The sequence below is a fragment of the Nematostella vectensis genome, chromosome 6 (assembly GCF_932526225.1).
Source record: "Nematostella vectensis chromosome 6, jaNemVect1.1, whole genome shotgun sequence".
Lineage (NCBI taxonomy): Eukaryota > Metazoa > Cnidaria > Anthozoa > Actiniaria > Edwardsiidae > Nematostella > Nematostella vectensis.
Window position 1 is genome coordinate 14,683,647 of NC_064039.1, and position 23,700 is coordinate 14,707,346.

General features: G+C 38.5%; 2 protein-coding genes across 2 annotated transcripts; both read left to right on the forward strand.

Annotated features, from left to right (window-relative positions):
- The first annotated feature begins 195 nt into the window (after nt 1-195).
- Nucleotides 196-15,877, forward strand: LOC5515135 (mitochondrial proton/calcium exchanger protein). Its single transcript, XM_032384751.2, has 13 exons — nt 196-440; nt 559-589; nt 1,464-2,181; nt 3,125-3,268; nt 3,622-3,762; nt 5,843-6,046; nt 6,382-6,501; nt 7,634-7,765; nt 8,148-8,306; nt 8,695-8,853; nt 11,918-12,090; nt 13,821-13,962; nt 14,728-15,877. The coding sequence occupies exons 1-13, from the start codon at nt 359-361 to the stop codon at nt 14,938-14,940; spliced, it is 2,418 nt and encodes an 805-aa protein (XP_032240642.2). The 5' UTR covers nt 196-358; the 3' UTR covers nt 14,941-15,877.
- An 805-nt stretch (nt 15,878-16,682) lies between these two features.
- LOC5515134 (neuroglobin) lies at nt 16,683-22,969 on the forward strand. Its single transcript, XM_001635260.3, has 3 exons — nt 16,683-17,244; nt 21,011-21,236; nt 21,781-22,969. Exons 1-3 carry the CDS (start codon nt 17,063-17,065, stop codon nt 21,910-21,912), a joined length of 540 nt encoding a protein of 179 aa, XP_001635310.1. The 5' UTR covers nt 16,683-17,062; the 3' UTR covers nt 21,913-22,969.
- The last annotated feature ends 731 nt before the right edge of the window (nt 22,970-23,700 follow it).

Sequence of the window (23,700 nt, forward strand, 5' to 3'; positions counted from 1 at the left end):
TTTGTATAAGATATGAGATATTTTTCCTAAACGCTACTTCGATTTCTTATTACAATTCTTTGTAGGGCATTTTTTTCCTATCCTTAGCATATGAAAGGTTTTTTTTTTTATTTTGTTAATACTAATTATAGGCTTTTCATCATCCTACAATTTTATGACGTCATTATTCAAAGCACGCTGACCCCGTACAACCGGCTCAAGTAAAGTTAGCAGTGAAAACACTTCGCGTGCAACAAGCATGAAAGCGGAGCACATGGGTCGTGCTAGTATGTAAAAGGACAGAAACCAACCAAAACATTCACCGCCATCTTTATTATTGTCCTATGATGGAGTCCTGTCCGTAAACAATGGATAAAATATGGGTTTGCAACAGATCTTTGCCATAAATGGCTTTGCCTATAGAAGATGTTTTGTAGTGTCACGACATTTTTCAACGACTTGTAAGTTTAGCTTCGTGCTGGGGACGATGATTTGAATCATAGGACCCGTAACTTTAAGAAAACTTTGGCATCAGATAGGATCATTGTCACTCTAACCCCATTTTGTATCAATGTTTAGGTAACCGTGGATTTCAGACCGTCTACGGAAGGTTAGTTTGGTTTGCTTCGATCGTTTTTGTTTGGTACGGTCATAAGCTTATCCTTGGTGAACCGGTACTTCCAAATTACTAGATTATTTTAAATCCTTACTGATATTCGAGGTTGTTGTAAAATGTAATAACCACGGTTGGGTGTCTGATGTAACATAACTAAACAGGTTGTATAGTCTGAATGAAGCACCATATATATTTGTCTGTCAGACAAAAGTGTCGACATATGGAGAACTCGGAGGAAAAGATATTTCATCTGATATAATGTTTTTATGGTGCCAAATTAAACCAGTATCAATGATTATCTATACCATCATGTAGCTTTCCCAAAAATTCATAGCTTCTATTGTACATCCGAACTTTAGTTAAAGTTATACCTTAATCCAGGAATTATTACAGTACTGTACCTGGTATTATTCAGGATAATCTTTTATGTGTACTAATCTTCCAATACTGTTGAAAATTCAAAAAAAGTAAAATTATATATGTATGTATACTAGCCAATATATCACCATCAAAAGACTTGTTGATATGATACAAGAGTACGATTGATACATGATTAATTAGGGAGGGCATGGAAGTGCTCACACCATCCAAATCTGTGTGCTGATGTATACTTTTTTTTTGAAATTGCAAATACCATCTGCTATATAATTATAACCAAGCCAACTTGTGTTGAAAACCAAGTTTACATGCGAATAAACCATTGTATTTTCAATAACAATGGAGTTGTTGTTCTACATTCTTTAAGACTCTCTGGTTGGCCATGTATATTTAAAATGGTGGCAAATGATCAATTCTTAGATAAAGAAAGTCTGCGTTACTTTTTGAAGTTATATTTAATTTTGGTTTTCATGTTTTTATTTATTTACAGGAATGCAAGGAGGCTGAGTAGCTTGAGCAACAAAACCAATTGCCATGCTCAAAGACGCGGTGCAGCGCATAATGGGCTTAATTTTCCATCAAATAACAAGCTTGGCCAATGGAATAAACATCTTCTATCTCCAATCCAATTAATTCAACTACATAGACATATTATTAGTTCTTCAAGCACAGTTTCATTAGATACAAGAGACGATTTCTATTTGCTTAAAAATGAACAGCCATTGCAAAATCAGTATAAGTTTTCAATTTCTGAGAAGTCACCATTTGTATATGCCAGGGGGGTTTCCACATCCTCCTTTAAATTTCTAAACAGCGTAAATAGTAATTTATCTACAGTAAGTTTCTTAAGGGCTTTGCACACCTCCAATGCATTGTATGATCCACCTGAGACATCAGCCAAGTCAAAAGAGCCTTTGAGACAAGAGGAGAAGTCCCGTGTTGAGGAGACAGTTGAGCAAATTAAAAAGAGAAAGGAGGAAGCAAAAGAGCTAGCTTTCAAGTATGGATGCAGCCCAGAAGATCTGGTAGAGTCCAAGGCAAAAGCTTTGGCACAAGCAGAGAAAAAAAGTCTTTGGGAGAAAGTGAAGCATGAGGCTGTTCATTATTACAATGGATTCAAGTTGTTGTATTTTGAAACAAGAATTTCTTTAAGGTTGCTTTGGCAAGTTATGAATGGGAAGAGCCTGACACGCCGAGAGCGTAGGCAGGTAACGCATTCTTAATCCAAAACTGGTTCAGTTTATTAAAACTTTATGTAGCTTACTACCAATAACCTTATATTCTTGTGCCTTATATTTTTAATTAAATATTTATCAAATCGATCTAGATGACATCACAGCGTTTCATGAACAAAAAAGTACTGAACGAGACACAGTCAAGTTCCATGACTGTTGCTGATGAAATGCTGTGATGTATTTTGCACATCTTTTGTGCATTTGTAAGCACTTACTGTAAAGGAATTTTCCATGTTATTTAATTTGAAATGAGCTTATTTAAGTAAGAATTTACCCATCTTGTCAGTTATAAGAATACAGTAAGAGTTCTTTAGACAGCACAAGGCCAAACAAGCTGAAGAAACTTAGCTGATAGCATGCTAATCTATAAAATTTTATACAACAACACTCATAAATCATACGCTCTGATTGGTCAAGGGTTATTAGAGGACACAGGCACGCTTGGTATCAGCATGCTCCCATGCTCCCCAAAACTAAATTGTAACACAAGAAAACATTTAAATTGTTGTGTAAAACAAATAGATCTCATTTTTTGTGTGAATCTGTCAGCTCTAATAGAGGACTGCATTTTGTTACCTACTTTTTTTGCCTACAGTATGGATTAGAGGACAGATGCACGCAAAAATGAGATCTATTTGTTATAAGTACATGGTTGCATAACTGATAGCCTATTGTTTTTGTTTACATTGAAAATAAAACTATCTGTTCACAATGAAACAATAACTACCCATGATTAAAGTCTGAAACTTTATCATCAGCAATATTTGTTTTAAAGTAGATCAATTACTTTTTTAAATAGCTGCAATTTTCGATTAAGTGTGCCCTCATTTCATTCATTTCTGTAATTTACACTATGACTTAACTAAGATTGTGTGAATGAATGGTAATTTGATGATGCATCTCTTTTTCTCTCTAGTTTTTGCGGACAGTGGCAGATATGTTCCGTCTTGTACCATTCCTTGTTTTCCTTGTTATCCCCTTCATGGAATTCTTGCTGCCAGTTGCAGTAAAACTTTTCCCAAACATGCTGCCCAGCACATTTGAAGATAAATCTAAAAAGGTAATGACATGGCAACTGCTGTTTGGTCTGACTACATATCATAACATTGTCTGTTAACATGGTGCACAGTAAAAATATAACTGTTATTTATGACATAGGCGGGTGCTGTTTTGATTTCTATGTTCAAGTTTGTGCACTCATAACATATCATAACATCAACATTCATACAGTATATCGATATGTTATGTCGCCGTTATGCACCATTTTTTAGAAAATATGTTTAGTATCTCTTTCTTTACTAAGTTCTTATTAATTACAGTATGTGGACTGTTTTAATCTGCATTATTTTATTCAATGTGCTGAATGATATGTATGCACTGTTTATAATTTCCCTATGTGATTGTCCTGACCAGGAAGAAGCAAGGCGCAAAGAGCTGAAGGGTAAGATAGAACTGGCCAAGTTCTTGCAGGACACTGTGGAAGAAATGGCTGTTACTGCAAAACAGAAGAAGAACCAGGGGGCTGTGGTGTCTTTTGCTAACTTCTTTGATAAGGTATAGTATAGAAAGCTGCGGTGTCTGTATAAAGTACTGTATGTTATACATAGTGCATGGTCAGGGTCATACCCAGGGGCCCCAACATGCTCCGCTAACAGTACATGCTCTGCTTACAGTACATTCTCTGCTTACAGTACATTCTCTGCTTACAGTACATGCTCCGCTTACAGTACATTCCCTGCTTACAGTACATGCTCTGCTAACAGTACATGCTCTGCTTACAGTACATTCTCTGCTTACAGTACATTCTCTGCTTACAGTACATTCTCTGCTTACAGTACATGCTCTGCTTACAGTACATGCTCTGCTTACAGTACATTCTCTGCTTACAGTACATGCTCTGCTTACAGTACATGCTCTGCTTACAGTACATTCTCTGCTTACAGTACATTCTCTGCTTACAGTACATTCTCTGCTTACAGTACATTCTCTGCTAACAGTACATGCTCTGCTTACAGTACATGCTCTGCTTACAGTACATTCTCTGCTTACAGTACATGCTCCGCTTACAGTACATTCCCTGCTTACAGTACATGCTCTGCTAACAGTACATGCTCTGCTTACAGTACATTCTCTGCTTACAGTACATTCTCTGCTTACAGTACATTCTCTGCTTACAGTACATGCTCTGCTTACAGTACATGCTCTGCTTACAGTACATTCTCTGCTTACAGTACATTCTCTGCTTACAGTACATTCTCTGCTTACAGTACATTCTCTGCTAACAGTACATGCTCTGCTTACAGTACATGCTCTGCTTACAGTACATTCTCTGCTTACAGTACATTCTCCGCTTACAGTACATGCTCTGCTTACAGTACATGCTCCGCTTACAGTACATTCTCTGCTTACAGTACATGCTCTGCTAACAGTACATTCCCTGCTAACAGTACGTGCTCTGCTTACAGTACATGCCCTGCTTACAGTACATTCTCTGCTTACAGTACATTCTCTGCTTACAGTACATTCTCCGCTTACAGTACATTCTCCGCTTACAGTACATTCTCTGCTTACAGTACATGCTCTGCTTACAGTACATGCTCCGCTTACAGTACGTGCTCTGCTTACAGTACATGCTCTGCTTACAGTACATTCTCCGCTTACAGTACATGCTCTGCTTACAGTACATGCTCCGCTTACAGTACATTCCCTGCTTACAGTACATTCTCTGCTTACAGTACATTCTCCGCTTACAGTACATTCCCTGCTTACAGTACATTCCCTGCTTACAGTACATGCCCTGCTTACAGTACATTCTCTGCTTACAGTACATGCTCCGCTTACAGTACATGCTCCGCTTACAGTACATTCTTTGCTTACAGTACATGCTGTGCTTACAGTACATTCTCCGCTTACAGTACATTCTCTGCTTACAGTACATTCTCCGCTTACAGTACATTCTCTGCTTACAGTACATTCCCTGCTTACAGTACATTCCCTGCTTACAGTACATGCTCTGCTTACAGTACATGCTCTGCTTACAGTACATGCTCTGCTTACAGTACATTCTCCGCTTACAGTACATTCTCCGCTTACAGTACATTCTCTGCTTACAGTACATTCTCCGCTTACAGTACATTCTCTGCTTACAGTACATTCCCTGCTTACAGTACATTCCCTGCTTACAGTACATGCTCTGCTTACAGTACATGCTCTGCTTACAGTACATGCTCCGCTTACAGTACATTCCCTGCTTACAGTACATTCTCTGCTTACAGTACATTCTCCGCTTACAGTACATTCTCTGCTTACAGTACATGCTCCGCTTACAGTACATGCTCCGCTTACAGTACATGCTCCGCTTACAGTACATGCCTTACTAACAGTACTTGCTGTGCTATACATTGGGAGTTTTTTTATCTTCTAGTGTGTTAAGGTGATGGTTTATAGTATTGTGATACCTCTATCACAGAAGGTGCACCAACAATGTTACGTGTTCATATGTTCGATAGCAGTACTGTGTATCAAATCATACTGCATTATCTTACATTTTGGGGATATATTACAAGACTTCATTTGACATTACCTTCTAATTTTCCTTGAGTTTTGTCATTGTCTGTTCAATATGTTCTTTTAGATTCGTACGAGAGGTGAGCAACCCAGCAATGAAGACATCCTGAAATTCTCCAAGCTCTTTGAAGATGAGATCACACTTGATAACATGAGCAGGGGCCAACTCAAGGCAATCAATGGTCTTCTGCTTCTGCCTTCCTATGGAACAAACAACTACCTGAGATTTCAGCTACAGATGAAACTTCGGCAGTTGCGTACTGATGACTTGGTAAGATTCAGATGTTCACACTTGAGGAAACCAGCTTTTGCTGAATTGCAAAGACGTCTGTCTACTGTATGGTTGTTGAGTTGTGCCTGAATTAAACAATGTTCAAATTTTTGAAAGTTTATCAGTTGTGTCCACTTGTGTCTTGACACCCAACACAGGTCTGCAAACCATAAGACAATGTGAAAATTAAAAGTAAAAATGTGAATCATACAGTAAATTGCACACATTTTTAAAATTTAAAGCTAAAAACACATTACATTATGAACCATTGTGTATACCAGTGATACTGTAAATATTACAGTAAATATTAAATATTACTTATTTTTACTCATTAGATGATCAAGAAGGAGGGTGTTGACAGTTTGAATGTCCAAGAATTGCAGTCTGCATGCCAGGCCAGAGGCATGAGGGCCATTGGTGTTCCAGAAGCCAGGCTGAGGTCACAGCTTAGACAGGCAAGTCACCCTCATAACACTTTACTCAATTATTTGTTAACCATCACATTATAGTGTTGTGTGTTGTAGTATGCCTGAAAGGAGGAAAGCAACTGGCTTTACTTTGGCTTGGGGTTATGATGGTTATGGAATTTGTTAAAAAATGTTTGAGGCTGTTTGCTAGAGTTTTATTAGCAGGGTGGTGAAGGGAATTTTCGTGATTCGTGATTGGGCCCTTAATTAAATTCGTGATTCGTGAAAAGCCTTAAGATAAATTCATGAATCGTGATAGAGTACTCAATCGTGATCTGTGATTGGGGTATTTTTACTTTTGTGCCTTGTGATTTTGCATGGATAAATTCGTAGCATGTGACCGTAGACACCAAGAATGATTAAAACATGAAATTCATGTAACAAGAGCGACTGCAGTGCTAAACAGTGCTAAACTTGACAGGAGCTGTAGTACAATCATTCCGCATTGATTGTAATGTTTTTTTTTCGTGTCACGATTCTTACAATTGTACGTAAAAATAAACATTAAAGTAAATGTGTGTTAGTTTTACTGAGGATTGGATCAACCGCAGCATTGATCCATGTATATATTAAATCATATATTCATGAGCAAAGCAAAAGTTAAAACCTTGATTCGTGAAAGCGTCTATTTTAAATTCGTGATTTGTGAAAGCCTGAAAAATAACTTCATGATTTGTGATAGGCATCCCCTCTTTGCCACCCTGTATTAGGGCCAAGCAAGGACAATGTCCTTACAATGTCTAGAACAACAACAAAGAAAAAACTGGGTTCAAAACTGCTCCCAGCAATACAAAAATGAAAACATTGAATTAGACTTAGGATTCATTTGCGAGTTTAATGGGCTGTTTTCCAGATGTGTTTAACAGTTAAAGAGTGTGAAACTTTCACCTTGAAATACTTGAATACTTTTGTTATAATTTTGACAAAAGAGCTTACAAATTACAGTAAACATCCTGGTGAAAAGGGCTTGAACTAATTAAATAGGTAAATATTAGACACAATGCATGTGCTCATAGTATTGAATTAAAAACAATGCCTTTGTTTTGTAGCAGCGTTGTCCACATTGTCGTCCTTGCTCCTAATAGTGAGATTTTTTCTAACTCTTGTCTTCATCTTGCAGTGGTTGGAGCTCCATCTAGATGAAGAGGTTCCCATTTCCCTGCTTCTGATGTCCAGGGCCTTGTACCTTCCAGAGACAGTCAGCAATGTTGACAAACTGAAGGAGACCTTGTCAAAGCTGCCAAACAATCTGGTCAGTTTATTATTACAACACTTCCATATCTAAATTGTGTAACACAATTTAGCTACTATGGACACCAGGACAGCATTTTAAGAAGTTGGGCAATTAGTAGCAAGATTTACAGTTTTGGTTGATGCATACATTGCATTATAAGTAGGGAGATCATGTTGTGTTTGGATGTCTACTGAAGTATTTTGCCATGCTGGTTGGCTGACATCAATAGTCCTTTCTCCCACATACCAATTGGCTCCCCTTACAAAACTGTCTAAATGGCATGAATTTACTGGAGAACCAAGTGATAGATCTATTTTCCTAGCCTTGTCCTTAATTTAAAAAAAACACACTCACAAAATAACATAAATCAATTCTTTTTTTTTTCTGATTGCACCGCCAGGTTGGAGAGACTGAGGTCAAATTGGCTGAGTTGTCAGGAGAGCTGGTTGACAACAAGCTGCGTCTTGAGATACTAAGACTAGAAGAACAAAAGATCGCGGAGGAGAAGGAAGAAAGCAAAAAAAGGAAGCAAGAAGAAGAGGCGGAAAGAGTCAGAAAGGTACATGTGGCTTGGAGGGTAGGATTCTCAGTTTGTCTCACATATAGTACCCAACATTTTTAGAATTTCATGTCAAGCATGTTTCAAACTACCTAGTAAAATAGCTGTATGCTGCAAATGTAATTTGATTGACTCTCTCCCGAAAAAAAAAGTTTGTTCGATGGGCGGAATTGTGTAAAACTTTGAATGTCTTCCAAGTGTTCTGATCCCCAAGGGCCTGACAGATCAGAGATGTTTTGCAAATGTGTTCACAAGAATAATATACCAGGAAGGTGATTTTTGAACACAAATAGACTGTATCTTGGTTGAATGCTTCACGATAGGAATATTTTATTTCTTAAATCATCTGTATATTTATTAAGACTATTGTGTCACTTTTTGATTGTAGGCCGCTGCTGAGACAAGAGAACTGTTAATTTATGAGGCAGAAGCGATTGCTGTGGATGAAGAAATCTCCAAGAAAGATTGGGAATATGTGAACAAAGCGATTGAAAACCCTCGTGAAGTGCTCGAGAGGATCAAAGGCGACCGCGTGGAATATCAAGAGGTTAGTGTTAATGAAATAAGGAATATTTAGAAAGTGTTGGAGGCTACAAAATGTCTACTCTATCTGCTTTTTTCCCCCTTTTTTGTTTTCTTCTTCTACTTGAGCGTTTTTTTAATACATCTTTAACCCATTGACTCCTGGCTTTTTTTAGCTGAATTTACAAAAAACAGACTGAAAACAGATACCTCCCCCCTATTCTGAGTTTTATACAGCCCGTCAAAGTCAAACACAGCTGCACCTAGTCAGCGGTATCCAAGCTTTCCAACAGTGCTTTGCGGTCCCCACTTTTAATCCCTCGTCAATGTGCTGAAGCCAGCACAAGTTGATGGTTGCTTGTATATTTCATCAAAAATACAGCTATGAGCATATTAGGAGAGTGTCTCAGGACATCATGAAGTCTACTGAGGCATAATTGAGTGCTTTGCTTATGGATATTTGCAAGCAAAGATAGATTCATGATGATTTTTTCTTGTTTGGCTTTGCCTGGATGAGAAAATAATTTTCTAATGAATCACCACAGCTCTCCTAAATGCTGTCTTTTCTGAAACCAAATTGATTCCAAAATTGTTTACACTGCTATTTTGGGTATGTATGACCTGGAATTGATTTGTTTGGCTTCGGGGTGAAAAGATTTATAAAAAACCATTTGACTTTGGGGAGAGGAGTGTTGACTGCCCCCCCCCCCCCCTCGTGAATTTTCCCCCCGGATCTCCCAGAATGCTTTGCAATACGTAAAGACATCTTCGTGGTTGTACAAGCCTTCAAGGAGTGGACATTGTGTCTTGAGGCCATGGAAATGTACCTGGAGGATCAGAATAAAGGTATCTATTTGTGTCTTGAGCTGTGTTTGCTGATCTCTCTCCCTTGTGTGGTATTTTGACCGTTTTATTGGGAGGGGTGATTCTGCTTTTCTCTTCTTGTTCGATTTGAGATTTGTCAAAGAACCTGTGCTATTATTTGGCTTAAGAGTAGATGCCAACACCTTGGTTGGATGCATATCTGCCAGACCATTTATCCCTTAGACTGATGCCTGAGTATCTTCATCTTGTTGTGTTTATTCTGCATTTATGAATTTTTTGGGTTGTGGATACTTCCCAAAGCCGGTACAGACCGGTTGAGGGATCAATGTGTTTACCAACACACCCTAAAAAATCATGCTTGCCTCACTGCCTGAGAACAATGCCTTTTTCGCAAGCTTAGGTGCATACAACGGTGTAAGAAGATTCTGCTTGATAGACAAACAAGCCTCCTTTAAGTTATGGCTGATATTCCAACAAATAATTCTTGTTAAAACCATTGGGGAAACCACAGGGAGCCCAAATTCTATAAAGTATTTGCCTTTATAAATTCAAAGCAGCAGTGTCAACGCACTTTTGGTAATTTTCCTGTATATTCACCGTCAAAGTTATCTTTTCACTAAACCTTGCCTGAATCTGATGTTTTCTTGGGCATTTTTTTTCTAAAAACGCTATGCATATCATCCCTATCAATGAGTCCAGCCATGTCCAAGTAAAAAAAATTCTATTTTCTAGGTTAAAGATATTCACTTGCTAGAAATGGCATATATGTGATCCAATCCACTGGTGTATGGCACAGCAAAAGTCTAAAAAGGTCTAGTTATTTTGATTAAAATCTAGGGGTGGTTGATTAACCCATTGACTCCTGGCTTTTTTTGAGCTGAATTTACAAAAAACAGACTAAAAACAGATACCCCCCCCCTATTCTGAGTTTTATACAGCCCGTCAAAGTCAAACACAGCTGCACCTAGTCAGCGGTATCCAAGCTTTCCAACAGTGCTTTGCTGTCCCCACTTTTAATCCCTTGTCGTTGTGCTGAAGCTAGCACAAGTTGATGGTTGCTTGTATTTTTCATCAAAAATACAGCAATGAGCATATTAGGAGAGTGTCTGAGGACATCATGAAGTCTACTGAGGCATAATTGAGTGCTTTGCTTATGGATATTTGCAAGCAAAGATGGATTCATGATGATTTTTTCTTGTTTGGCTTTGCCTGGATGATAAAATAATTTTCTAATGAATCACCACAGCTCTCCTAAATGCTGTCTTTTCTGAAACCAAATTGATTCCAAAATTGTTTACACTGCTATTTTGGGTCTGTATGACCTGGAATTGATTTGTTTGGCTTCGGGGTGAAAAGATTTATAAAAAAAAACCATCTGACTTTGGGGAGAGGAGTGTTGACTGCCCCCCCCCCCCCCCCCCCCCCCTCGTGAATTTTCCCCTGGATCTCCCAGAATGCTTTGAAATACGTAAAGACATCTTCGTGGTTGTACAAGCCTTTAAGGAGTGGACATTGTGTCTTGAGGCCATGGAAATGTACCTGGAGGATCAGAATAAAGGTAACTATTTGTGACTTGAGCTGTGTTTGCTGATCTCTCTCCCTTGTGTGGTATTTTGACCGTTTTATTGAGAGGGGTGATTCTGCTTTTCTCTTCTTGTTCGATTTGAGATTTGTCAAAGAACCTGTGCTATTATTTGGCTTAAGAGTAGAGGCCAACACCTTGGTTGGATGCATATCTGCAAGACCATTTATCCCTTAGACTGATGCCTGAGTATCTTCATCTTGTTGTGTTTATTTTGCATTTTATGAATTTTTTGGGTTGTGGGTACTTCCCAAAGCCGGTACAGGCCGGTTGAGGGGGTCAATGTGTTAAGGATCATTTAGATATGTATCTTGTATGATAGATTAATCTAATTTGGCACTTCCTGGAGTCCTGAACCAAATCTCCAAAACAAAACAAAAATGATAACACTACCCGAGACCTGTGAAGTTGAAGTCTTAGAAGTTGCATTTCTGATATACAGTAATTCTTTTTACTGAACCGAATCGAGATACTAATATTGGTTTCATCAGCTCTGACAAAAGTGAAATAAAGAATATTTAGAAAAGTGTTCGAGAAAGCGTAATGTACCCATGCCTTCTCTATATTCTTCTGCTTTTTCTCTATCTTTCTTTCCTTCTTTGTCGTCTTTTTTCATCTTCTATTCTACTGAACAGGGTTGATGAGCTTTCTCTTATGCGTCTGCTTTCCCCCTTTTTTCCAGGAATTGAAAGAGCTCGAGCTTGAAGACGAGGAGAAGCTACTGACTGAATCCCTGGGCTCCACTAGACTTGGCAAGCGTGTTGACAAGATGATATCAAGCATTGAGCAGAAGCTACAAAACCTTGAGATGGAACTGCGGGAGTCGCCGGAGTCTACCAGAATCGATGCTGATGGGTAAGTAACCCTTCTCCCCAATTTCACGAACTACAGAATTCTGGGCCATGTGGTTTTTTGGGGGAAGGGGCTGTCTCTATTCCAGTCGCGGATCCAGGTGGCCCGAGGTAGTAGGGGTCCCCCCCTTCGAACAGAACTTTTAGAAGAAATATTCACAAATTTACCTCCCGCCGTATGTTTTATATTTGTGACTATGTCGCCTTACTTAAAATAAAGGTCTCGCTTTAGTGACTGAATTTATTCGAGCATTTCACGCGAAACTCTCGTCGCCACAAAAGTACATAAGATACAAAAGAATTTTATTTGCGCTGGAAAAGTGTGCGAGTCGTCGAAAGTGCACTTTTCAAGATTTAGTATAGTATCCGCACTAAAAGAATACCGGCACACGAACAAAAATCCAGTTTTCCGAATAAGTCGGCTTAAAATATAAATATCAACTTCCAGAGCGAAAAGCGTGAGGATAGCTTCCAGAAGTTATCAAATTCAATCGAATAGGGATTTATCGCCCTTAACCGTTGCCATAGTGTTGCTAAGCTAAACCCCTTTTTTTCGTGCCGACTTTGCGGGGTATGAAAGAGCTATTTCAGCCATTAAGAGATTCCGATTATCTCTTAGTCAAATCGCTAAATTGCTGTATTTCCGAGATCAATTAGATATGAATAGCGTCTCCCATTACATTCAATACCTCTCACACGAAAAGCTTAACGACGTTAAAGGCAATAAGTGGAAAGAATTCAAAAAGGATAAATGCTCTAGGTATATTAAAAGGTTAGGAATTACTTGCGTCTCCCATTTGATTCAATACCTCTCTCACGAAAAACTTAATGACGTCAAAAGCAATAAGTGGGAAGAATATAAAAATGGTAAAGGCTCTAGGTATATTAAAATGTTAGGAACTAGTTGCTTGGGTTAAACGAGCGTATGTCTGTTTTAGAATTGAATTCGTAGAAGGAATATTTATGCAGATTATTGTCTAGGTTTTTTCAATTATACCTCAAAACCTTAGTTTTATTTAAAAAATCAATAGAGTTGAAAAAAATTAGGCTTCCACTATCTGAAGGTGTGGGTATGAAATTGAACACAGAAACATAGTTGGGCATGTTCTTTTTGCATTTGGAAAAAGAAAAATGACTGTTAATACAAAGGTGTAACGGATAATCGTTCCACAAATATGTATAAATATACGCTTGAAATTTCAGCACTGAAATAGGCGACTATCAAGTGACTTCAGGTGACAACTCGCGGCGCTTCGGCTTTTAGCGGCAAAATAACAACAACGAAAAGCAACTTATTCAGCGCCTACGAATCCGCCAGAACGTTTCTTGGCCGAAAAGGGCTTATTCTTAAAATGTTATATCTTCGAAATATTTAAATTTTTCGTCGCAGTTTTTACGTTGCTAAAAAATCACTAGATTGTGTAGTAAAATATCCATACCCCCCCCCCCCCCCCCTATTGAGGTGATTGCAAATTTCGGCGGGGTGGGGGTTCAAACGCCCAGGAATTTCCAGAGGGGAGGGGAGGGGGTAAAATGCCTTTTTCCTAAACATTTACAGTATTTATTTTTATCCAGGGGGTTGGAAATTCCAGAGGGGTGGGGTGGGGGTCATACCTTCTACCCCCTCAATAGGGGGTGCAATTCGCCATTACTGGCCCCTGGAATTCAAAGACGTGAATGATCAGCCCTTGAATTTGACGAGTTCTTATTGCTCAGGCTTTGTGTTGTTCACAGGGACGGAAAGATCACGACAGACGAGCTGATAATTGCCCTTCAGACACTGCAGAACCACCCGAGCGAGGCCAAGTGCCGCAAGATCGCCGAGATGCTGGACCAAGACCACGACGGCGCTCTGGAACTCGACGATATCGAGACGGTAACTCTGCGCATGCCCACGTGACTCAAATAGCGCGTTGGTGTTGGGTAAACGCCGAGTCGAGTTGATGTATAGTTCTTTTACTCCTCTCTGCATCTAAGAAAATATATCTTCCTATTGAATGATTATTTCGTATTTAATAGGTGGAATTAGGGAAGAGGGTGGTAAGAGATGGTGGGGGAGAGGGTGGGAAGAGATAGTGGGGGAGAGGATGGGAAGAGATGGTTGGGAAGAGGGTGGGGAAGAGGGTGGGGAAGAGGGTGGGGAAGAGGGTGGGGAAGAGGGTGGGGAAGAGGGTGGGGGAGAGGGTGGGAATAGATGGTGGGGGAGAGGGTTGGAAGAGATGGTGGGGGAGAGGGTGGGGGAGAGGGTGGGGGGAGAGGGTGCCAGGAAGAGAGGGTTGGGGGAGAGGGTGGGGGAAGAGGGTGGGGAAAAGGGCGGGGGAGAGGGTAGGGGGAGAGGGTGGGGAAGAGGGTGGGGGAGAGGGTTGGAGGAGAGGGTGGGGTAAGAGGGTGGGGGAGAAGGGCGGGGGAGAGGGTAGGGGGAGAGGGTGGGTAGAGATTGTGGGGAAGAGGGTGGGGGAGAAGGGTGTGGGGGAGAGGGTGTGGGGAGTGGGCGGGGGATAGGGGTATCAGCATTGTTAGGGTACTAGCTAAGGGGTTTTATTTCTCCGTCTCGTGTAGGAAAGAGGGAGGGAGTTATATAACACATTATGCTACAGTAGGTTTATGTTACAACAGGTTTATGTGACATTTGCTGTTTCAGGTTATTGAGCTGCTTTGCATGGAGGATGTGGACTTGAGCCCGGAGCAAATCGCTGAGATAGTCCAGCTGATAAAGCGAGAGAATGAAATCAAGGGGGCATCTAAAACGACGCCCCCAAACCAACCCCCTGAACCAGATGACGAAACGATGGAGCAACAACCAGAATCTGATGAGCAACAGCCTCAAGAGAAACAGTCCTCGAAGGACCCTTAAACGACGCAACGCTTGTAATTACAATACAAGCTACATTGTATTTTTTTCCGACTTACCACCGGCAAAGTGTGCTGTAACTAGAAAATCCAGCGCCTGAGAATAATAAAGTTTATAATTCTCAGGCGCCATTTTCATTTATATAACCTTTGAAGAATACTTTGCCCTTCGCGGTGCTAGCTGTGTGTTTTCTTGCTGTTGTGTTTTCTTGTCATTTTTCCGTAATTTTGAATTTGTTTTATGTCGGGGTGTTTTCAACATGATGTTTTCAACAAACAAGTGCAAAGGCGACTTTTGTGATAAGACAATTATTATGTGGTCCAATAAGGGTCCTCCTTGAACGGTGGAAAAATGCTAGAATGTTCATTCTGATTAAAAGTGTAAGATATCTAGTCAGACCGGGGAAAATACTCAATAAAACAGTTTCTGTGGAAGTAAAAAAATTTTCTTGCGCTTCTCATCATTCGACAACTTTAACACCTTTGTTCGCTTGTACATTGAAATTTTCAGAATTGATAAATCTAGGCGTTATTTCTATCTAATATAATATGCAGTTCATATGGATAACATATTTCGGTATTTCGGTAGACCTTCCGGTCCGACTCGAGCAACCCGTTTAGTAGGTAATGGCAATCGAAATACGGTGATCGACAGTGTTTCCAGGCAATTGCCCTTTGTGGAAAGCGCGGAATCAAATAGGGTTTCTCAAAGCATTCGAGAAAAGTAACGAAATGCGTTTGGAAAGCTCTAGATGTTTGATTTCTGTTAGAGGAATATAGAAACTAATGAAAATGATTAATCTGGATGTTGTGCAATAAAAAGATAATGTGACATTTTGGTATTTGTTAAAGTAGTTTGCAATCTTAAATGGAATTCTGTTTAGCATGTTTTCGAACATAATGGTGGATGTTTTTTTTAACTATTAAAGACTAAACAACTATTTATTCTGATGTGGTTTTTTTAAAATCTAATTAAAAGTTTATACCAGGGCCTTTTCTAGAAAACTTTTTTCAGGGTGCAAGCCTCAGATATTCCTTGTATTTGCTGCGGGGGTAGTCCCTATTTTTATGTCTGTAAAATTTCTGTTCTACTAAGGGGTACCCCCCCCCCCCCCCCCTCCCCTGCCCTCGTGCCAGCCACGGCCCTGTATATCTTTTCTCTGTCAAATCTCGCAGTTCTTATTATTCATATGGCGAGTCCTTTTTCCGCTAAGACATAACAGCTCTTATTGACTTCGTCATTCTTTGTCCTGCTATCTCTAGATGCATGGATCAGCTTCTTTTTAACGGCATTGAAAGATAGAGAGCCGTACCGCTATACGCGCCGTGCTGCGCTCCATATTTCTGATATCACACGAAGGTTTTAAAAGTTATCTTCTCCATGCTGTATTCTTACAGTGTGTCAGGCTAGCTGTTCATTGTGGGATATTCAATTCCCTTATAGTATTTGCGCCCCCTGTATTTTATAAAAACACTAGGTTGCACCCCACTGCGCGAAACTTTTGATCTTGCAGATCAACGTGAAGATTCGAATATATCAAAGGCAACGTTCGGGGTTTTTCCAGTGTGACGCAAAGGTTGCGATTCTTGACAACTACTCAGGAAAGTCTACAATTCTTTTTCCTTCGTCTTACGGATGCTCTCAATTCTGTAAAATCGACATGCCCTTTATTTACAACTAAAAATAATTATATCGACAACCATATAAAATTAATTGGATACTATCAAAATACTAAGTGTCTAAACATACTGGGCCTATGAGCTTTCTTCATCTTCACTTGTTGTCTTCCCACACACAAACTTTACCTTGTATGAATTTATGCCATTATTCCAAAAAGAGGTCTTTAATTAAATGACGGATTCAAGCTGAAGTGAACGCGCTAGAAAAGTGATTATCGCCGCTCGCGGAAAATGACCAATAAGTGAAAGCCTTGAGCCGCCAAGTGCCGCATTTAATAATCTACTCTCAGTCGTTTACACATACATTGTCAACAGCATATTTACTGAAGGCAGATAACAAACAACTACCTTCCTTAGAAAGGTAGAGCTTTTGATACGAGATCTAACAGAACGAACTTGTCCCCGAAAAATGTGTATATTTTGAGTGATTAAGAAGCAGCGCGGAAATGGGCTGTGTAGTGTCGAAGAATCCATCTACAGTGGCCAAAATAGTCCCCGGTGGAGGCGAGGAGAAACTGTTTGAGACATCTCGTATCCCTCTAGATGCGAAGGAGACTCAATTGGTTCGCAAAACATGGGCAATTTTAGGGGACCGTCAAGTCGAAGTTGGCAAGTCATTATTTCTCAGGTAAAGATAAGAGTAATTCTCAGTATACATATATTTTATTTTAATCGGGCCTTTTTTATTATAACGGATTTTGATGTTTATCTGGCGAAACTGTGTTTGTGCTACAGACTTTCGCCACAATGAGATGCCTGACAGGGTTTGGTAGATTTAGAAAGGCTTGAAGGGAAATCTGTCACCGGGTCACTGCAAAGTTGGTTTTACAGGTGCATCACGTTGCTATGTACATTATCTAGCTTAGAAGCGGTGAATAAGAGAAGAGACGGCTTTCAAACATTTAGATATTACATTTTGTATCAACCATAGTAACAAAGGAATAGAAAATAACAATTTTTAAAAATTCATTTTCATCGGTTCTTATTTTCTCTCCTTTTTTATTTCAGACTCAAAATAGAATTTAGATAGGTACTCTAGTCTAAGACTGGTTTTGTTCATCTAGCCTCAAGAGGTATAGAGTTTAAGAACATAGTAAAAACTTTCTCTGGGGTAAAGTCTTAAATTAATGACGCCTGATTTCTTTTCATTATATTGAACCATTTTCCAATTATTTTGGGGCAAACGAGAAATCCCCGAAAAAAAAAAAACAATAAAATAAAAATGGGTGATAGATTAATCTAGTTTGGCTCTTCCTGAGTTCTGAACCGAATCTACAGAACAGACCAAAAATAGTGCTACAAAAATTAAACCATCTGATGTTGCATTACCAGAAACAAAAAAGATTATTATATATACGATACTAATATTGATTTTTAAAAACAATTATCAGCAACCCAAATTTAGAAATTGATGTTTCTGTTTTTGTTTTTATTATAAAAGGAAAAGCATTCTCGTTACAAGTTTAGAGCGAAGGCAAGAGAAAAAAAGACTCTTATTGAAACACCAGCAAAAATTTGTGATGTGAAAAAAGCTGTTTTTACATCAATCCTCAAGACGCAAAGATCCTACATCAAAAAACAACTGACGGTTCGTATCATTTCAGATCTATCCCCATAACATACGCTTTTATGACAATAAACAAAACAAGTTTCATTAAAAGTTACAGGTGATAATGAAAACTCTCATCAAATTTATAACAACCTTCCTATTGAATTACCTTTTTGGGGCCAAGCTATTGTTTGTATAAACCTCTGTTACAAGGGATTCAATTAATAATTTGACTTGCGCTGATGTTTATATTATGTTGTTCAACTATAGAGGCCTATCTATTTTCACAAGGGAAATAAAAAGTAGACGGAAAATGAAGGAGTATTTTACTCTTAATTATAACTTTGTAATTAGTCGAGATTTCTATTTTCTATTTTAATGCTTTGATGTCCTATAGGGTCGCATTATATCTCACATATAATATCGACTGTTACCATAGTAACAAAGGCACAATCTACAATAAATTATCAATATATAAGCTAAGGCAAGTTTTCATTAAATTCATCATTCAATAAACATACCTAATATTGGTAGTAGTATTACTTTGTATCAAAATCTTTGAAAGATATGCTGTTTTAACCTGAAAATTGCTTGTTTGAGTAGTGCTCTGTATATTGCCGGATCCCAAATACACTCTTTTTTTTTTTAATAAAAACGTCCAGCCTGAGATTTCACCAAATTTTAAGAACATGCCGAGGCTGAGCTCGCAAATTTTTTTTTTACTTTTTTGATCCTGATGTGTTCTAAAATGCAGAATAGAATTGTGTTCATAGTATTAACCATATTATTGCTATTGATTATTGGTGAAATTCTCTTCCTAAAAATTCATTGAGTATTGTATTCTTATATATATCCCAGTGATGGTCAATACGGGTCACGTGCACATTTTCACAGGACAAATATCAGTCGATAACGTCCAGAACATTTTTGTGCAGTCAAAACTCGCTCAATAACTCCTCAAACAAACACCATGGTTTTCAAAACGCTATGAAGGCACAAAAAGAATATTTCATTCCTTTCATAGAACTATCATCAATGTATTTTTTTAGAATTTATCCTGAAACGGGAAAAGCAATGACAAAGAACTTCACAACAGCACACGCTCGTTCGTGGCGTCATTCCCGTGCGCGTCAGCGCGCGCGCAGAATACATTTCAAAATTGAAAACTTTTGCTTCAATTTCTATTCCAGCTCTCAGCAGAACAATAAGAAAACAGTCTAGGCGTAAATAGATCAGTTAAATGTAAGCTTTCAGCTTGTAGTTTTTGTTCTAATGAAAAAAAAAATTGTTGCATGGATTGTTATCTTTCGCGAATGGCAAAAATTCTAGTGCACGTCAGCGCGCGTAGAATACACTTTTCGCATTTCCAGTGTATTGTAGCTCGCTTCTTGGCAAACTGTTTATTTTTCGTACCATTTCTCATCCTTGGACATTATCTTCCGATATCTCAACCGCCAGAAGGGGTTTATTTACTAAATACACTAAAATTTAAAAACACCGTTGAACGGCCCAACTGAAAATTAGACCTTATATAAAAATATTGTATTACTTATACAAGATGTGACACAAAAAGCATAGTACCTTTTAGCTTGTTTGCGTTTTTCACGTAAAGAGTCCCGCACCTAATCAATGATTTGCAGAAGACAAAATATTTACGTATGATATTCATCCCAGCAACAATCAATTTATTTAGTCGGCGCAATTATTGTTATTTTCGCTGATTTTTGGCGCCGTCGTTTCTGTGACTTCGGGATTCTTTCGTTTAATGATATTTTTTGTACACATACCTACGGCTCTGTCACACATATTTTCTTTTGCAATTTGTTTGCCAAACAATAAATGCAAGTCATACGCGTTTTTTTTTTTTTCGTATACTGTATGAGACCCCTTATTGCAACTTTGCAACAAATTTCTTCAAGTCGCAGCGAAAACTTCATATGTGATATGGCGCATACGACTTTGCAATTGATATTTACAAGACAAGTTGCTACAAAAAGTGTACGTGAGAAGTGCTTCGATTAAAAAAAAAGCGTAACATCTTTTTATAAAAAAAACATTCTCTCTTTTTAATTATCTCTACAAATAAAGCAATAACTAAAGAACAAATAAAAATGTAGACTGTTACACAAAACAAATAATCATATATTAGACATATTTAATTTCAAAATTGTTTTTTAAAACGCTTTGTCATCATTGCTTTTAATTTAGATAAACCTCGATCAACAGTTCAACAATCCGTCGAAGCGCGCTGTGCGTGACTAAATAAGATTCGCTCAGGTGCCTCATTTCGCTAGATAGCGCGACGAGTGTTTTCAGCCTATGCCACACGGTGGTTAAACGTACGGTCAATGGTCCATCTCTTTTTTTCCCCAATATAAATAAAACGAGACTAATCCGCGTTGTTTTTCTTATTCCTCTTTCGCTGAAGCATTTATTCCACTTTTTCATGTGTTCTTTGTTTTGTATAGAAGTTTTTTTATTATGACTTTCGGGTGCAATGATTTTACATTACTTTCATTTGAGAAAACTAACAATCTTATTTCGGTACCAGATCCCCCAAACGACGACGTGTTCTTCATACGTAATATTGTCATATTTTCGACTTATTTTGCATAAGATTCTATTTTTGTTGCTGTTTTTATTAACCTTTGAAACACTATGATATCAACCCTAATTCAAATTGATTGCGCATACAGCGTTTCACCTACGTCGTAAATGGTCTATAATAAATATAGAGTAAACAAAAACAGAAAATAGATAAAACAATAATTGATAATAGACAAAATCTCACATTTACGAAGTCGTGTTGTGAAAGTTTATCTTAAGGCTTTTTTCTAAACACTAGGTTCTTCGAAGAGCACCCTACATCAAAAGATCTCTTTCCTGAATTCCGTAATATCAGCAATGAGAAAATAGCCGAAAGTCCGGCATTATACGGCCACGCCCGACGAGTTATGAAGTCTGTTGATAACGCAGTGGCTTCTATAGAGAATGTCCAAGTCTATTCTGCGTACTTATACGAACTCGGTACTCGGCACCAGACGAGGCAACTGTCAGAGGAACAACTCAAGGTATGTGGTGCTGGCTGCCATAACTAGAGCAAGGGCACGAGGAACATTAATGTTATCTATGTATTAGTATGACACGTTTCGGCTAGCGCGTCGAGGACTGTTAGATCGTAAACGTAACTTGACCGAGCACGGAGAGCGCGTCGTAAAATAAGGCAATCATTTCAGCAAAAATTCAGGGAATTTCGTGGCTTAGAATTTAGCCTTACAAACTATCTTCTTCTTGCCTTTGCTAGGGTTGCCTTCTCTAACCGGCTCTTATTTGGGGCTATATGGAAATAAACCCGAAATGGTTGGTTTTCGAGGTCGACGTTCCGAATAACTTTCAAATACCCCCAAATGAGAGCTGGCTACGACTTGCATTACGAGCCTTGAGACACCTTGCCGGAGCTTGTCGAGGGGGAGGGCGCGCAGACATCCTAAGAAACGAAGAAATAAGACCGCATTTTGGCGGTCGAGGAGGGGTATCTGAGCCCCCTCCACCCACACGCTTGCATACGATGATTATGTTGTAAACAAAAATAATAAAATCCTTTCCATGTTTTAGTTCATGGGGGGTGCGTTCCTTTTCGCCATGCGCTTGCACCTGAGAAAGGAATGGTCACGTGCAACCTCCAAGGCTTGGGAAAAGATCTTCTCGTTTATGGCCGACGCAATGATGCGTGGATGCAAAGGATGACGGGATATTAAAATGCGCGGATGCAAAGGATAACGGAACATTGAAATGCGAGGATGTAAAGGATGATGGGATATATGTCTTATATCATTTGTACATGGGAATGTCATCTATATACCAAGTTTCTGGATGTCAAATTTCTGGAACCCTGCAAGCGTAATAAAGTATCAAATAACGTTTGTTTTCAAGTTGCTGGCTATCAGCTATGGCTAGTAAGGAAAATTAAAAAGAAGAAAAGGAACGATAATACAGTACAGAATATCATACTAAACTTTCCCAACAGGAAAAGCGTTATTGTATATATAGTATTGTAAATCCCAGGTACTTGAAAAGGGTATGGGTGATAAGGGTGGGGTGACAGTCGAAAAAGCGTAACAGTTACAATAAATATACGAATTTTAAAATAATTGCGAATTTTTATTTCCGAAGCTATGTGCATTTACAATCATCCTTCAGTTTTTCAAATAGATCTTCAGTTTATAGGCAGCTCATATTCTGATATTTGAGCAGAGAAGGATGAAGAACAAACATATTATCACTCCTAGAGTAGTGAAACCAGTTGTTGAACCCAGATAACCCATTATTTTCATAAGCAACAATTAAATACGTACCTAAATAACTATAACATGTATGTTGCGAGAAAAAAGGCCAAAAGTAGCAAAAAAGGATATCAAGCAGATTAAAAAGCGCCTTCAGCCAATTGTTCGCTAAAAAGCATTGAGTTATCTGGGTAAAATGTAGATGTTCACTTAAAAGGAAAACTAATTCTAGAAGAATTCGAGTTCGGAAGGTAGAAATACAGTAGAGAGACAGTAGAGCATGGCCAACTTTGTAGAAATAATAGAAATCAGTTCGACAAAAGCAGGGTTCGAATTAATGGACTCGAACTCTGAAGGGAAAAATATAAAAAACTATTGTTCTATAAGCCCATGATATTTTTCCTCTAAATATATGCATAAACCCCATGGCGAAACAAAATAGATCTAGATAGTGTTTTTTTTTTCTAGATTTATGTTTGTACGAACATTTGTTGTTGAAATAAATAGTCACTTGTAAAGTACTACATTGCACTACTCCATTGCATTGACCGTCTAAAAACATGAAAAAATATAACCAAAAGAAAAAGCGGGTTCTCTTTTTCAAGCAATGCAAGAATCCTATTTATAGTAGGAACTTTCCATTAAAATAAGAACCTATTATGGCGACAGTAACTCCCAAAAATGAAGACGGACTGATAATAAATTGCGGAAAAAAAAAAAAACTAGAAAAAATAGGCTATGTACAAATCACATGTAGCCCAAGCTCTTTATTTGTCCCTAATGCTAATTTCGGTAAACATAGGGCGAAAAACAAAATTTGTGAAAAAGACAACTTGTTGAAAAGACGTGTGTAGTCTAGTTGTGTTTATGTTTTTCACTCTTTGCGTGTCCGTATTGAAGCGCCTTTTTTCATTTTTTTTAACTTCCACTGATATCAATCAAGCCAAAACGAAGCGTAGATAAACTTTCAAATTCTGAAAAGGGAATTGAATTTGATTAAAATTTGAATTTTCTACAGATCTTTGAAAATTTTCCTGGCCGCGCGAAAGGAGATACCCTGGTCCCAGAGCCTCGTGCGTAATCTTGCTGGCCACTGAATAGAGAGACGTGGGTAGAAAGGAGATTGAATCGAGTGAATAATTCAAAGTTTTGGCGGGAAAATTTGAAACAACGTATTTTCCTTAAATCCGTTAAAATTTAGAGACGGCAATACCACAAAATATTGGGAATTTTTTTTCTATTGCAATGCTTC

Coding starts and splice junctions, on each gene's coding strand:
- LOC5515135 (XM_032384751.2), top strand. CDS start 359: ATGGGTTTGCAACAGATCTTTGCCATAAATGGCTTTGCCTATAGAAGA. Junction 3,269..3,621: donor TTGAAGATAAATCTAAAAAG/GTAATGACATGG, acceptor TGTCCTGACCAG/GAAGAAGCAAGGCGCAAAGA. Junction 6,502..7,633: donor TGAGGTCACAGCTTAGACAG/GCAAGTCACCCT, acceptor TTCATCTTGCAG/TGGTTGGAGCTCCATCTAGA.
- LOC5515134 (XM_001635260.3), top strand. CDS start 17,063: ATGGGCTGTGTAGTGTCGAAGAATCCATCTACAGTGGCCAAAATAGTC. Junction 17,245..21,010: donor GGCAAGTCATTATTTCTCAG/GTAAAGATAAGA, acceptor TCTAAACACTAG/GTTCTTCGAAGAGCACCCTA. Junction 21,237..21,780: donor TGTCAGAGGAACAACTCAAG/GTATGTGGTGCT, acceptor TCCATGTTTTAG/TTCATGGGGGGTGCGTTCCT.